This window comes from Conger conger, chromosome 12, assembly GCF_963514075.1.
Source record: "Conger conger chromosome 12, fConCon1.1, whole genome shotgun sequence".
Taxonomy (NCBI): Eukaryota; Metazoa; Chordata; class Actinopteri; order Anguilliformes; family Congridae; genus Conger; species Conger conger.
This window is the reverse complement of record NC_083771.1, coordinates 32,351,365-32,366,190: the sequence shown is the minus strand read 5'-3', so window position 1 is coordinate 32,366,190 and position 14,826 is coordinate 32,351,365. Positions and strand designations below refer to the sequence as shown.

General features: G+C 43.4%; 1 protein-coding gene and 1 long non-coding RNA gene across 2 annotated transcripts in view; one reads left to right on the top strand and one right to left on the bottom strand.

Moving 5' to 3' along the window:
- xrcc4 (X-ray repair complementing defective repair in Chinese hamster cells 4) overlaps positions 1-8,217 on the bottom strand; it is a 71,070-nt gene extending 62,853 nt beyond the window's left edge. The window contains exons 1-3 of the mRNA XM_061261907.1: positions 8,094-8,217; positions 1,476-1,636; positions 180-388 (exon numbers count right to left, since the gene is read on the bottom strand). Of these exons, the coding sequence (XP_061117891.1) occupies positions 180-388; positions 1,476-1,614 (348 nt within the window). The 5' untranslated portion in view covers positions 1,615-1,636; positions 8,094-8,217. The remainder of the gene's footprint in view (positions 1-179; positions 389-1,475; positions 1,637-8,093) is intronic.
- Positions 8,218-8,262: 45 nt separating this feature from the next.
- LOC133141385 (uncharacterized) lies at positions 8,263-14,581 on the top strand. The gene is made up of 4 exons (XR_009710092.1): positions 8,263-8,375; positions 10,447-10,556; positions 13,130-13,164; positions 13,505-14,581. It is a non-coding gene; the product is annotated as an uncharacterized LOC133141385 (long non-coding RNA).
- The last annotated feature ends 245 nt before the right edge of the window (positions 14,582-14,826 follow it).

Below are 14,826 nucleotides of genomic sequence, written 5' to 3'. Positions count from 1 at the left end.
CACTTCCTAAATGTTGGCCTGGATCCTATAGCACGATTTAATGTTTTAGTGTACAGAATATGTGTGTGTGTCTGTGTGTGTGTGTGTGAGAGAGAGAGCGAGAGATCCCCTCATTTTCCATTTTTTCTCTGGATGTATTAAATCCTAAGGACTGCAGGACATTAGTCGCAGCCACTCACCGAGATGTCTTTCTGCACCTTCTCGTAAGACAGGTGAAGGATGCCGGACCGGGCAGGGGCAGAGGCTGAGGCAGAGGCAGGGGACAGGTGGAAGGCGTAGCCCTCGGCCTGCTCTCCTTCTTCAGTCAGAGCCAGCTGGAGGTCCTGCAGGTACTTCTCCATCGGCATCTCCATCTCCTCACACTCCCGCACAATGTCACCTTCAGACACTACGCACATGGAGGCCAGGAGAGAGGGATTAGCGATGACCAGAGCGAGAGAGAGAGGTGCAGACACCAAGAGAAAATTAGTGATGACCATACACAGACAGAGAAACAGCGACATCTCAGTGAGGCCCACAAGACAAAAATACCTGTGTTAAATCAACTGCAAGAGTTTACACACACCAACAGGGACCACATATACTGTAATAGAGTCTAATGTACTCTATTGGAGTTGATTTTACTCTGAATATTGTGTTGTGTTCACACTCAGTCGGGCAGTGACAGGCACAGTTTAATAATGCAGGTCCATATGCCTACAGAGACAAACAGGCACAGATACACAATGCAGTGCTACTTATTCTTGATTGATTTTCCTTACACCACCACTATTGTGGCAGACCTTTGGGCGCTACGTTCCCACAGTAAGCAAAGGCCTTGAATTAGGATCACTGAGATCATCAAGGGACACTCATAGGCTATTCAAAGCTTAGCACACAATATGCCTGAATTCCCATCACACCCCACACAACTCATTCATTCACTCAACACTGATCATAAATGCTTAAACTCTGTGTAAGGAGGAGTGTATTTTCTGCTGTAGAAAATGCTTCCCTTTAACTACTGTGCTTGTTGATCTACAGCCACGATATAAATATGTTTCCTGTATTCATACATTTCACCATACTGTATACAGTATATGTGCATCAATTAATCTTCGGTTAATTTTTTTGTTTAACATGTCTGAGGAGTTTTCCAGGAAATTACCTCAATCACTGAGAAGGGTCTGGGAACAATTCCAGTTTTTGCACACGTTTTTTCTGTCTCTGTCTGACTCATGGACACAAGTTACGTAAAAAAATGTTAATAAATTGAAGGATTATGCAAAATCACATGGAAATGAATAATTGCATCCAATACAAAAGGACCACTGTGTCCTTGCACACATGGTTATGACAACCCTGCACATTTTGTATTTGGAGTTAATGTCAGCGCTGCTCTTTTTGCTATACTTCTTAGCTGGGCCTTAAGGTGGGCTGGAGATAAAATAAAGGCTCCTGGAACCCAGGATTACTCAGGGCCTGCCTGCGCCTACCTTTGCCATCCCAGGCAGAGACGCCATCACAAAGCAGGACGGTGAAGCCCTCCCCCAGGTCCTCCGTCCAGTCCACCCTCAGAAAGAACGTGTGTCCGGGCTTGGAGGAAACGCTGATCTCACGCAGGCTGACACTCATTCTACTGGGCCTAGACTGAAGCCTGCGGAAGAGACGTTTCAAAGCTGAGAGCACATGCGAAGCAACAGACCCTGTGCGTTATGTTAAGCATAAATGTAATTCTTTGGGTAGGAGAGTGAGACTTCATGTTCCTCAGAATGGCGGAAGAGGGCTATTGATATTGGGGATTCACTGGTCTGAATCGATAGCAGGGTTTTGTTGCGGTGCCTTTTGGTTGGCTCACACGAGTCAGGGATTGTCAGCATGTTCTGGCGTCTCTCATTATGTGATTGAAAAAGCCTCACATTCACATCACAAGCTTTAGTTTTTTAACTTTTAAAACACTGAGTCCCCAAAGCGCAGGCTGTCAGCTGATTTAATCTCTACTGGCCGGCTACTTTTAGATAGAGCAATTACCACATTTCTCCAGGCTGAATAAGGTGATGTTTATTTCCCTCTAAGCCATTAAAAATTATGGCAGTCTAACAATTGCTCTCCCTGCCACTGCCTAAGCTGCCTACTTTTCTTATGTGGCCGGCCACTCAAAAAGTTGGGGAACCCCCTTACTAAAGATTTAAATGCTAATGTTAAAATTGTCATTTATGCTGGTGTATGGCAAACAATTAGAAAAAAATAAAACAAGGGAGCAGGTTTTATTATGGTAATAGTGGTTTTGTATGCTCACCAGGGGGTCAAATGTACAAGATATATACTTTTTGCAACACGCGTTGTTGCAGTTGTTTCCACAATTCAAGAAATAATCGAATTAGTGATTCACTTTGTTCTCGCTGTCATGTTTGTTAGATTGCACCATTCTAGATTTTTTATTACAAAGGCATGGAAAGTTTTAATATGGAACACAGATGTGTCAGCATCAAGCAGTCAGAAACGCTTGCGGGAAGTATTTTACTGTGAACCTTGAGTCATGTAAAAGGCTTTCAGCACAATTAATAATTGCTGCCCCTCTGTCAATCCCTGTGGATTTAGCCTTCTTGATACATTATTACACACAAGTTTTTACTGTAAATGCAGCTTGGTGCTGAACACACATGCAGTGTTAGAAGCTGCAACACACCACGGGTTGTCCTTAATGAAAGTTCCTCCCACTGTTGGGCCCCTGGTTTCTCCAGACCACAAAGAAACCCCATTGGGTTTGACAATGGCTGTTCTGGGCCACCGCAAGGATGGCCAGCCTGTGGTGTACCGACAACATGGAGGGCACTCTGCCCATGTAGAGAACAGGGAGAGCGCCGAATAAAACTGGATCTGCTGGTCCCAGTGTAGTGGTGGTTTTTACCCCCACAATCTTCAGGCTGTATACTCTGGGCCTGGTCATGAACTCAAGATGTCATTTCTCCTCTGAGGAAGAGCCAAACAGTGACCTTTGCCCTGGCCCCACTTTTAAATACGCTCATAGACAAAATTCACCTTCAACTCTTCAGTGCAAAAGTATTTTCCATTCATTAATGTACTGCTCCAGGTGATTCCCATTGTGCTTGAGAGTACAATACTCAGTCAAGGGCTATTTTATTGAGGGTTCTTGCTGCACTGACCCCACCAATACTATATACTAGAATTAAACTAAATAACTTTTGCATAATGTCAGGCAACGCAGTGAACACAGGAACTCAAACTCAAGTTTTAATAGTACCAGGAACACTGCTGGGCCAGTCAGGGTATGCAAAAATTATTACTCGCCCTTCTGGATTCATGAAACAAAAGAACAGCTGTTGCTATACAAAAAGGGCAGTTTATGCACCCAAAACAGAAGCATTTTTACCAGTAACAATTTGCGGTGGCTTTACAGGGACGGTACACAAAATGGACAGGTAACAGGCAGACCCCATGGACAGATTGAACCTGACCGTGCATGCTCGGAGACAGATTAAACTTTAACCTCATAAAAAAACGGGGCAGCCATTCATTAGCAGCGGTAACAGCTGCACGGGCGGCAATGGCCGGCGGTAATGACAGGCGTGAGTCCCGCCACGCATTCTGCTGCCGCGGAGACGCTGGGGCCAGTTCAAAGTCGGCGGAGCAATCCCGCAGTCCTGTCTTTAGCCCGCGCGGGCTCGGAATCCCCGTAAATCAGCTGTGCGCTCCACCTGGACTGCTGGGATGTGCAACAGCCGGGCAGCTGCCAGGTAACACGTGTGTGCACAGAACGGTCAACAAGCACCAGCACAGAGGGGGTTAAATCTGACATTGGTCATCTCAATCCATCCTTGTTAATGTTACAGGGAGGTAATGAGAGCTCTTTAAACTGTTTAATGCACTTCTGTTGTGCACAGGACATTCCTTAGCCTATTATGAAAACCAAATGTCCAGAGCAAAAACCTTGACCGATTTTATCTTTTCACCCTACTAACCTTAATAATCTGCATAATTTGCTTGATTTCTGAACATAGTTTGACTTCTTTTTTAATAGACTGGAGACTTGCAACTTCCAGTATGCTTAAAATTCTACTCTTCTTCACTTCGCTCCTGTTGATGAGGAGAACGCACAATTCCACTATTCCCTTTTCCAAATCTCCAGAAAATCAACTCAAACTATTTCGCCAAAACCACCAACTGTCAGGAGATAAAAAGCACAGTCCTTTCAGCACCGACATATTCTGTACACCATGAGACTGCAGTTTAGTTGTGAACATGTAGCCAGGAGCTACCGGTGAATAACAGGCCCAGCTCTGGACACCGACCCCCTGCCTGTCAGGGAAGCCCTGGGTCCAGCCCAGAGGCCACTCTCCAACAAAAGCAGCTCTGTGGGCTGCCAGCCTTTAGTGAGTACGCCCAGAAAGTACTCATCTAAGCTTTAAATGCAGAACCAGAGTAGACCTGCAGCTTCTGCTGGCTGCCCGAATATCCTGCATTCATGTGAATCATCAAAATGGCTTGCAATTCTGCAAGAAGCGGAGCGTGACTGATAGCCAGGCAAAGTGGTCGCTCCTTGTTTCTTGGAGGCTGTGATTAAAGGGATGCCCGCCGAGCCAAGATGGTGGCGCCCAGAAGCAGGCATTCGCGTCTCCGTGCCAAAAGGTTGGGATGTTCCCTCCAAGGTGGCCCTGGCTGGCTCGAAATGAGACGGTGGTAGCCCAGAAACACTGGGACGAATTTTTAATGTCAAACTCTCGCCATGCCTGTCCCAAGCACCAGTTGTGACCACCTGCAATCTATGGCTTTACCTCCCTGTAAAAATACACATAATATGCCAATCTTTTGGGGTGAGTGTGAATCCGGGAACAGCACTCCTATCTTCTGGTTCTGCCCACTAGGTCTCCATGGTAGGTGTTACAGCAGAATAACCATCACTATTAACCATCACGCTGGCAGGGCAGCCTGTGTCTAAGCCAACCAGCAAAAAGCAGCCTTAGTAGCTGTGTTCCATTACCTTCCAAAGCTAGAAGGAAAAATCGGTGAAGAGCCAATATAGACTCTCAGAAAAACTCTCAGGTGCATTTTTGTTCTTTAGAGAACTTTAGAGTACATTTGCAAATGTACCCTGAAAGTACGATGATGTTTTATTTGGGCACTAATAACTCCTTTTCCAAAAAAGGTACAAATGAATTATGTACTATGGCTAGGGGTACAATTTTAGAACAGGGCACACCAAGCTAGAAAAAACTGTTTTATGATACCCAGTTATTGTACCGAATATATTTTACCAAAATCAATTCATGGAAATGAATGGTAGCAACAATAATAATACCAATATTAATTGTATCAAATCAAAGGGGCCCGTTGGGAACTTGAGGTAAAAGGTGCGGGTGCTTGGATACCTGGAGCCACCCCCTCTGCACATGCCTGCCTATAGGGTACCACCCCAGTGAAAAGCATTTGTACCTTCACAATGCATTTTTCATACCGTTGTTCCCAAAGAGAAGAGGCCTGACAAAAAACTGCACCAAATACACATTCTTACTGGCAGTTGTATCCGTTTGACATCATATACAGGTACACACTCCACACATAACACCTACAGAGCCCCCCTGTACTCCCTATATAATTTCAATGCAGAAATCTGTACTCTTGGTTTTGCCAGCCATGCGTTCGGTTTGCCTTTGCAAAACTGAGGGTACAGATTGACACACCGAGCACACAGTTAGAAAAAACGAGAAATGGATTTCTGTTCGTCTTTTTTTAACTAGGGTGACCAGGGGGGCTCTGTATACCACTTCTCTTCACACAATTTATCTTGACCTTGAACCTCTGAGTTATTTTTGTGAAGAATTGAGTCTAAAAACAAACATAGCTATAACCTAAAAACAAGTATGGTCTGTTGCATATTGACACAACCTTTCAGAAAACAAACAAAATATAAAATACTGCATTGACTTTTTTGTCACAGGTCAAAAGGGGTGCAAGGTGCAAGAAGAATGCATGGAGGCCACATAGAAGGTTAAATAATGGCTTTCACTCAACGCCATTTGGAAGTGGAGATGATAAACGGTTTGCCTTTCATGTGAATCATTGGACCAGCTGATGGCGTGGAAATGAGAGGACAATATTCAGCATGATTACTGCCTGTGGCCTACAGTGCGATGTCTGTATGAGGGTCCCCCCCTCCCTCCTCAGACAAAGCAAACAGTCAGATACTGTATGAGTTCTGACTGACGACAAGAAGATTTATGCTTCTGAGAAACTTGGGTTAAACCGCAAGTAGTCACTAATTCAAGGTGTCTTCTGAGATTAGTGGTTTGCTAATAACACATCCAGATTCTGTTGTACGGAGGTAACAGCTGTGTGTTTAAAACACATTCCCTTCGTGCCCGGCCCTTGTAAAGGGGGACCTGCCCGCAGGCATGGGGGGATCAGAAGAGGCCATGCAGAAGTACAAATGCCCACAATTCCTTGCCTGCACTGATGGGCAGAAAATGGATTACATTACACCTTTGCATCTTTCAACAGAGATGAAAAGCCCTTAGATCTGTGGCAGAAAAACAGCCCAATAATATTTGCAATCTGAATAAACAGTGAAATTAAACAAAGAAAAACTTTCAAATGCCAAAAAAAAAAGATACTAGGATATGTTTTGCATGCAGATGGCTGCAGCTGCACTGACAGGGCTAAAATTGAGCCAAAACTGTCACTCACCGCCTCACTTATAATTACAGACTCCATGCTATTAGTGTTAAGGTTTAGTTCAGGAATGAACCCATCCGCCCCAATGACAGCACACCTAATAGTCGCAGGTTTCTTCTCTCTGCTGATTTTGATTGGGTGAGTAAACTGTGTGTTGATTAAATGGAGGCCTGTCTGTAAAATATAGCCTATAACTCTGTTCCATTCTCTTCCCCTTCCTTGCCAGTGGTAACCATTGATTTGTGCGATTGTGTCACCTTCTCTGGACAATTCTCCTGGTGCGCATAATTTTAGGGTCGCTACATCCCTCAAGAAAATCTCTAAACTCATTGCCACAACAGCTATGTTACCCTGACAGATTTCCCACTGGAGAGCCATTTTTCTCAACCGTAACCAAAAAAAAGAACAAAAAAACCCACTGGCCAGTCTCTTCCAAGCAGGCATGTCAGCATGTTGGTTGATACCAATTTGATTCCATGTAGAAAACGAATTGGTAGCTAAACAGTTTAGTGAAACAGTTTACAAAAATATTATCATAAAATGTCATTATCATTAATCACATTCAGGCACATAAAAACCTGGATGGTCATACAGTATGAAAAATATAAATGAGGCCTATATTGTCCATTCCAAGGTTACACCACAGCAATTAATTCATGAAACCTTTATTGAAGCATGATTGAATTTCCCAAATTGTGGACTCAAAATGCTTTAATCTTCACCTCAGAGGGGTTATAATGCACATATTGGATTGCAGTCTTAATTGTATATTTTGGTGGCCTTTAGCCTAAACGCTAGACTAAATTTTTTTTTTTATTAACATGCAGAAGATTCATTGGGATTGGCTTGGGTTTTCTTTGCCACAGAAGTCACAATACGCTGACCCTATAATTCACCCATACAATGCACGCTGGTCACCGTTCAGTGCAATGCAATTCATACCATATGAATATACTGCAACAGTGGCATGTGGTGTTTTTGATGTGAAACGATTGTATACCTAGATATATTAGCCTGTTAGAACTACACCAAACGTAGAGCTGTGACATAATGTTTGCAGGTTATGGCAAAATACAATATGTATAAAAACGGCGTGGATAGCACATACATTGTTTTAATGGTGGAAGGTTACACGAGTTATAGGTACTCTGTACTTTGTTCACGAAATATTTATAATACGCCAATGTTGTTTTCATACCGCAATAATAGCAACAGTTTAGCAAGCTAAATGCATTGTACAGTATCGGCTGACAACGTCCCCATGTGTCTTGGCCATACACGTTTAAATCTAGTTAGTTTCAGTAAATCTCCGATAGTTGTGGGAGGTATTTAACAAAGATTAGCTGGAACAAATGTACTTTCTCATCCCCAGTTTAGGTGGGTAGCTACTGCATTTCCACTCATCAGTACAGTACACCTACCTCAACGAAGAAAGTTCCGCTGTTTTGTCTTGAGAGATGATTTTCGTTTACACAAAGCAGCCAATAAAATTGCGCGAAGAGCACGTGAGGTTTCATGAACGTTGCTTTTCACTACGCATACAAAGCGCGCATTCCTCGGATTGGTGATATGCCTAAACCAAAAATTATAGACCAATCACAGCGCCATGTGCACATAGTGAACGTTTACCAATGCCCTCCTGGCTTCGGTAGCTACTTCCAGGGTCACACAGGAAATGTGATGTGGCTGTTACTTTCACAATGGTAAGAGATTAGCTCCAATGTAAATTAGTGAACACTTATCTACAATTTACAGATTTGTTTTTGAGAGAATTACGTTCGTGTTACTATTTTTATAGGTTTGATTGGTATCCAAGGCAATATGTCAGTCAGTATCTAGCTCGCTAGCTGCAGAGCTAAATATTTTTTGCTAACTGATGTTAGCAGCTTACCTGTATGACGTATAGCTGAGCCTGTAGCTGTCCTTGGCTAACGTTACCTAGCTAATAGTAGTAATATGAAACGCGAACTACTCCAGAAGTAGCCCAGTATTGAACATTTTCTTGAGCAATCAAATTAGCAACTGATTGGTTCATAACAACTACCTATGTTCTGTTGTGTGATTGACATGGCTAATGTTAGCTAGTTATTATGAGTTGCTAATTGTATAGACTAAGTTCATGAATACGGTTCGTTGTCACGTTGATTCGCCTGTTCATAGTAAACCCGCTCTGGTTTGTGCTTATTGTTGGAATGGAGTAACGGGATGCCGAAAGCTACATTTCTTAATCTTGTTAAGCATAGCTATGTCCTGTGCTATGGATTGTAGTTACTTGGCTAGTATTTAACACTAGTGCACTGTTACAGAAAAAATCCAGTTTTTTAAGCCTTAAATTTAGATCTAGCTGTTGAATTGACAGATCTCCGCACATTAATCTCACTTATGTAGCATGATCAATTTACACAGAAATTAAGTATCTGGTCGCATCCTCTTTATGCTCTGTCATGAGCCTAGTTGCCACTGAAGTCACATGTGTGCTCCGAAGTGCTGTTCTAACGGTAGCAAAAGTGGTTGTTTAAGTCTGGCCATTTCTGCTGTTCACAGTCCATGGTTTTCATATATGTAAAGTACTATATCAGGGAAGACAAGCTTGGCAAATTTGCATAGTGTTTGGGAAGCTTTTGCAAGCAAAGGAAATGTGATGTACTTTTGTTACTCCTGCTCTGGAGGGAGTGCAACATAAAGACATCGCGCACAAGCTAGGAGCGCATAGCGCAGGAGGCTGAATGTTAATTGTCTGGTAAACCATAAGACAGCAGTGGAAAGTACACCTTCTGTCCGGGGATGGCCAGCATACCTAGGTCAGTGTGTTTTTGCACTGCTAGGTTACAGCTGGTTTGCGACTAAGGTGGCGTGTTACCAATGCAGCAGTGGTTACAGTGCAAAAACAGTGGAACACACGTGCATGTACATCACATGTATACAGGCTAATATTGGACATAATCTATGTCTAGACTATTTCCAAGTGGTTGGAAAATAAGGAATAGTTTTGTATGGATGTGAGATTGCCTTACAGTTGTTAAACTGCAGTAGAGTAAGAATTCTAGAGGCTAGTCTGAAATCCTTTACTTGCACATACATGTTATGAAACAGCAACGCTGTTGCAGGACCCGCTGAAGGTCTGGGTGCATTGACGGCAGGTCACAATCAGTGATCAAGAGCCGAGGACAGATTGCTCAGCTGTCTGAACATCTGTTCATCGCCACGTTTGTCCTACCTCCACCTGCAGCTCGCAGGGGCGTTGAGAGGCCAAGAGGGACATATTCCAGCAAAGCAAATTCTCAGGATTGTGATTCTGTACCCTGTTTGTCTGCCCCCTTCCTTCACTTTTTATGTCAAATTGACAGATCCACAGAAATCCTTCTTATGAAAGGTTCACAAGCTTCACATTTGTTTCTCTGTGGTGCTTTAGCCCAATTATCTTTGCAACATGAATGAAAGTCCTTACCTGGGAAACGTCAAATATACATGACAGCCTGTTTAACTGGATTATAAGTATACTATAATAGGTATTTTTTTTAGATTCTATATTAGGGCTTTGAGAGTGAAATGGTTTTCCCTGTTTTTGCACACTATATGGTCCTGTATACTACTAATGTGGTGCGTTGTAATACTTGTGCACTGTGGTTCAGTAGACACACATTAAGGCTAACAGCAACTCATGTTTTTGTTTTGAAGATCTGTTTGTCTATTTTTGTAATAATCATGCTATTTATTCACAAAGCACGATGTCATTTCATAGTAAAAATCTAATTGCTATTTCCTTTTTTGCAGTCTGCCATTTTCAACTTCCAGAGCCTCCTCACAGTGATCCTGCTCCTCATCTGCACGTGTGCCTATCTCCGCTCCCTCACCCCCACCCTGCTGGACAAGAACAAAACAGGGTGGGTGACTGCGGCACAGAGCCTCCAGGTGCAGGGTCGTAATGAGACGATGCACTTTCACATTCGGTTGGGACCGATCCACTTTGGCTCTGCCCTGCTTTCGTAACAGTGGGATCAGAACCACAACTGTAGTGTGTACTTGCATATAGTCTGCTTTGAGTAAAATACTGAAGATTAAGTTAGCAATGGAAGTCTTTCTCTTCTTAGTTATCTACATTGAATCTTGTTTGTAAATGTTATCATATGAGCTAGGTAACTGTCCAAGCCAGTTGGTTTAACTCTTAGTTAGGCCTATTTGTGTACTGAGTCATAAGGTAAATTGTTGCACTGGCCACGCTTTCCTGATCGTGAGTATAAGTGTAAGTAATTCGCTGGGACGGGGAGCAGAGTCATGTGAAAACATGGTGAAGATGGGTAATGTGAATGAGCAACGTTTTCATTTTATTCATTCACAAAATTACCACATCCTCATTATTTGCAGAAGTAAATGAAAGTAGCCTAGTCCTAGTTCTCTATGTCTGTTCCTTTTAAAAATAAAAAAAACAGACAAGTTCTCATTAAAAAGCCTTTCTTAAATGAGGCTACAGCAACAGGATGTTGCCCAATGCTTGGAAATGTGACAGAGAGATGGAGAGGAGGAAATGAAGGGGATTATTCTCGTCCCGCCATCTGAGCCCTATAGACGATCTGAGCCGGATAAAAGACGTGTGCTTCTGTAATGGTGTTTAGCACTAAACAGGCGGTTATGGACTGCTTGCTGTAGCTGCAGTTGTGTTGTGCGTGAGGAGGAAATGGCTCGAGTCACCAGGCTGTTTCTGTAACGGAGAAATGAATGCGAGTTTAGACAAACGTATTGGCTGAACTGCAGCAGAGCAAGCTGCTGGAGCATTGTAAACCAACCGTCCGTCAAATTTACGAGTATCAGCGGGACTGCTTTGCGCTGAATTATGGTATCCTGAAAATGAAAAAGCTTTGCCGTATCTTTGACATAGTGTTTTACCCCCATTTCCCAGAACCGCAAGTGCCTTTGTGAATTTGCTCAAGGAGCTAAACTGTGAAACCCAAAGTTTTCTTCAATTTTTCTTGCGTGTCATGCACAAATGAAGCTAATCTAAGCGAAATGCATGTACTATTCAAAGTAGAGGTAATGTACTGTAGTGCAATCGCATCATCAGATCCCCAGTGATGAGACCTTAAACCCAAATGCTGTCTCGCAGATTATGTCCATATGGCATTTTTGCTCCATCAGGACAGGGCCCGGCAACTTATACTCATCCCCCTGCACGATGAATGCGTATTGACAGTTGGTTCAGGAGTAGAGAAGTGCCCTGACGGGGCTTCCAGTTGAAGTGTTGTATTTTATTCCGCTGGCCCCCTCATCACGGCCATTTTGGCTCCTGGCTGTCCCAGAGCCGCAGCTGTTTTTGGTCTGAGCGTCTGCACCCCGCTGGACTCCCCCAGCTGTGACCAGTCGTCTGAACAGGTCACTTAATTAGGACGGGAGCAACCGACCGCCTGCCGGCTATCGGTGAAACACAGTTCACTGGTAGCTGACGACGCCGTTTGCTTTTCTACTTGGCTGATGAGATTGTAATTGTGATGAACTCAGAAGTCACACTCCCAGTCAGCTTTCTCCCAGACGTAGTCAAGTGTACAGTCCAGGGTCAGAGGTCAATGCATTTCAATTCAGGAAATGTATTTGAATTGGCTGATTCAAAGGTAAATTCGGCCAAACTGTACACTCTTATTTATACTGAATCACGCCCGCATCGAAATAAACTTCTCCAGAAAATACCAGCATCCATTACAGGTATTGCATTTACTCAGAGAAATCACATTTTTGCCGATAAATGGTAATGTATATTTTTTCACTTTCCTTGCTGGAGCCCCACAGCTCAGATCACAAGTGGACGAGAGCACTTTTAGGCCTAATCTGAGTCTAATCTAGTCTAGTCTGTGGTTTGGGCGAGGAAGTGAAAGGAAACGCTTAAGCCTGCAAATCCGTCTCCATCAGATAAACACACTCCTGTCCACAGCCACAATTTCCGGCAAATTGTTTTCCATTGAGTGGCTCGAGACTTTCTCTCAAGTCTGAGTTGTTGCTCTCTACGGCAGTGCAGCCTGATTTTGTTGTGTATTCTGTCTCCCAGTTTGACATCCCGGTTTGTGCCCATGACTGTGCTCACTGACTGTTTGCCTTGATCCACAAGGCACCCAGTTACTGTGGGCTGCCCTTGGAGGCAGACTTGGTGGTGTAGATGTTATACTGACCAGAGGATGAGCTAGCCTGGCAGACTGTCACATCACACCACCCTGTGGACTAGCCACAGCCGATACATGGTTCTGTATCTCTCCAACACTGTTCCATTGAGTTCAAATGGCTTCCTAAATACAGCGCCTTCGATAAATCTTCTGCAAAACGGATAATTTCTATTTCAATGACTACATTTGAATTGTTTGAGGCTAATCTGAAGTGATCTCCGAAAGTATTGTTGTATAAACTGGAAATAAATTTTAATTACCCTGTGATTAAAATGTTTTGGTTTTTTTTGTTCTTCTTGTCCTGTTTGCAGGATTCTGGGAATATTCTGGAAATGTGCAAGAATAGGTAAGCTGTGAAATATCCTGAGTGTACCATTTTTCATTACAAGGGGGACCAGTTTTCACACCACCTCAAAGCACCACATCCCTGCCAGCTCCCAAGTCTGTTGGCACACATAAGTGTAACACAAGCCTGCAATTCCCATATCTAATGAAGCAAAATTATTTCCTCATATATCCTTCGGTAAACTAAAGCCTGACTGATAGAATGACTATAGCAGGCTCACAGATAAATATCATGTATAAATAACATGTCTGGCGTGTATACACGGTATGGAAAACGCTGTGATTATAGATGTTGTATGACCTGAATGATTGTGTTCTGAGTGTCCGTTCTGTGCTTACAGGTGAGCGGAAGAGCCCATACGTGGCCTGTTGCTGCATCATCATGGCCGTGACCATCCTGTTTGGGCAGTAGCTCGGCGTAACGGAGTGGACCGGCGTGATTCGGCGAGGAAGGCAGCGAGGTCCAACAATGACTACTACAACTACTACTTCTGACCACTCTGTTCCAGAGCGGGCGCGTCATCAACGTAACGGACAATTCCCAGCCAGTCACCCGCGGCAACGAGTTTGGGGTCGTCGCCGAGACCGAAAGGTCGCCAAACGGACTGCAGAGTGCTCAAACGCGCAGGTCTTCATCTGCCGAGCCTGTGGGGCTTTCCAGAAACATAACATGGCGGGCCCCTTGTAACGTCGCTGTCGGCATAGGAGCCTCGTTTTCCAGGACCCCCACCTCCCCTGTGTCAATAGCGTGTGTTGGAGGGCTGAGGAATTGTAAAATGTCATGTTTCTTTTTTTTTTTTGGTTGTTTTCTGTCATCCAAAGTAGCTTGTCAGACACCAAAATGCGGAAAAGCTATCCCATCTGTTTGTTTGAAGTCAGCGCTCTACAGCGCGAGCGCTTCATGGGCCCTTCCTGAGGGCCTGTACACACGGTCCGAAGTGTTTCAGTGAGCCTGCTGACCGGCAGCTCTTGTAAAGCCATTTAACGATTTATTAAAAATAAATCATGTTTTTGAAGAGCACTGAAAAACAAACGTTTCATTGTTTGCTGATGTGCAGTTTGCCTACAAACTTTCCACTTTCCAGATGAATTTTTGGGCAAGGAATGGCAGAGAGAATAGCTAGCTGATCATCATCCCCATGTTGAAACCTTATGTGAACTTAAATGGCCTGTTCCGCAGACAAAGGCAAGCCTAGTCCTAGACTAAATTCAATTATGAATGTAGATTCAATTTAGTTCGGGACTAAGCTTAATCTGTGTCCGTGAATCCGGTCCAAACAGTTTAGTATAACAGAATTTGTGTTCTTTCAAAATTGGCAAAATTGCTCAATATGGTTTACAGATACAAAGTTATTTGCACACTGCTATGTTCAGGTGAAATAAAATAAAGTCAGCAATGGATTGGGTATTACCAATTACATGGTTTTTATGAATGTCTCATCTAGTATCTGCCAACCTTGGGAAAATCTATACATCCATCTCTTTGTAGAGAAGAATCAAGAGGTAGTTTTAATTGAGCAGCTTCACAAGACACTGAAAGGTATTGGAATTTATATGCACGGTGGGTATTTTTTAATTGATCTAAGAAAAGCTTCCTACAGATGGCCTTCACTCATATTGGTTCTTGCTAGTGCGAGAGTGCAAGGGTTAAGATGAATGTTGA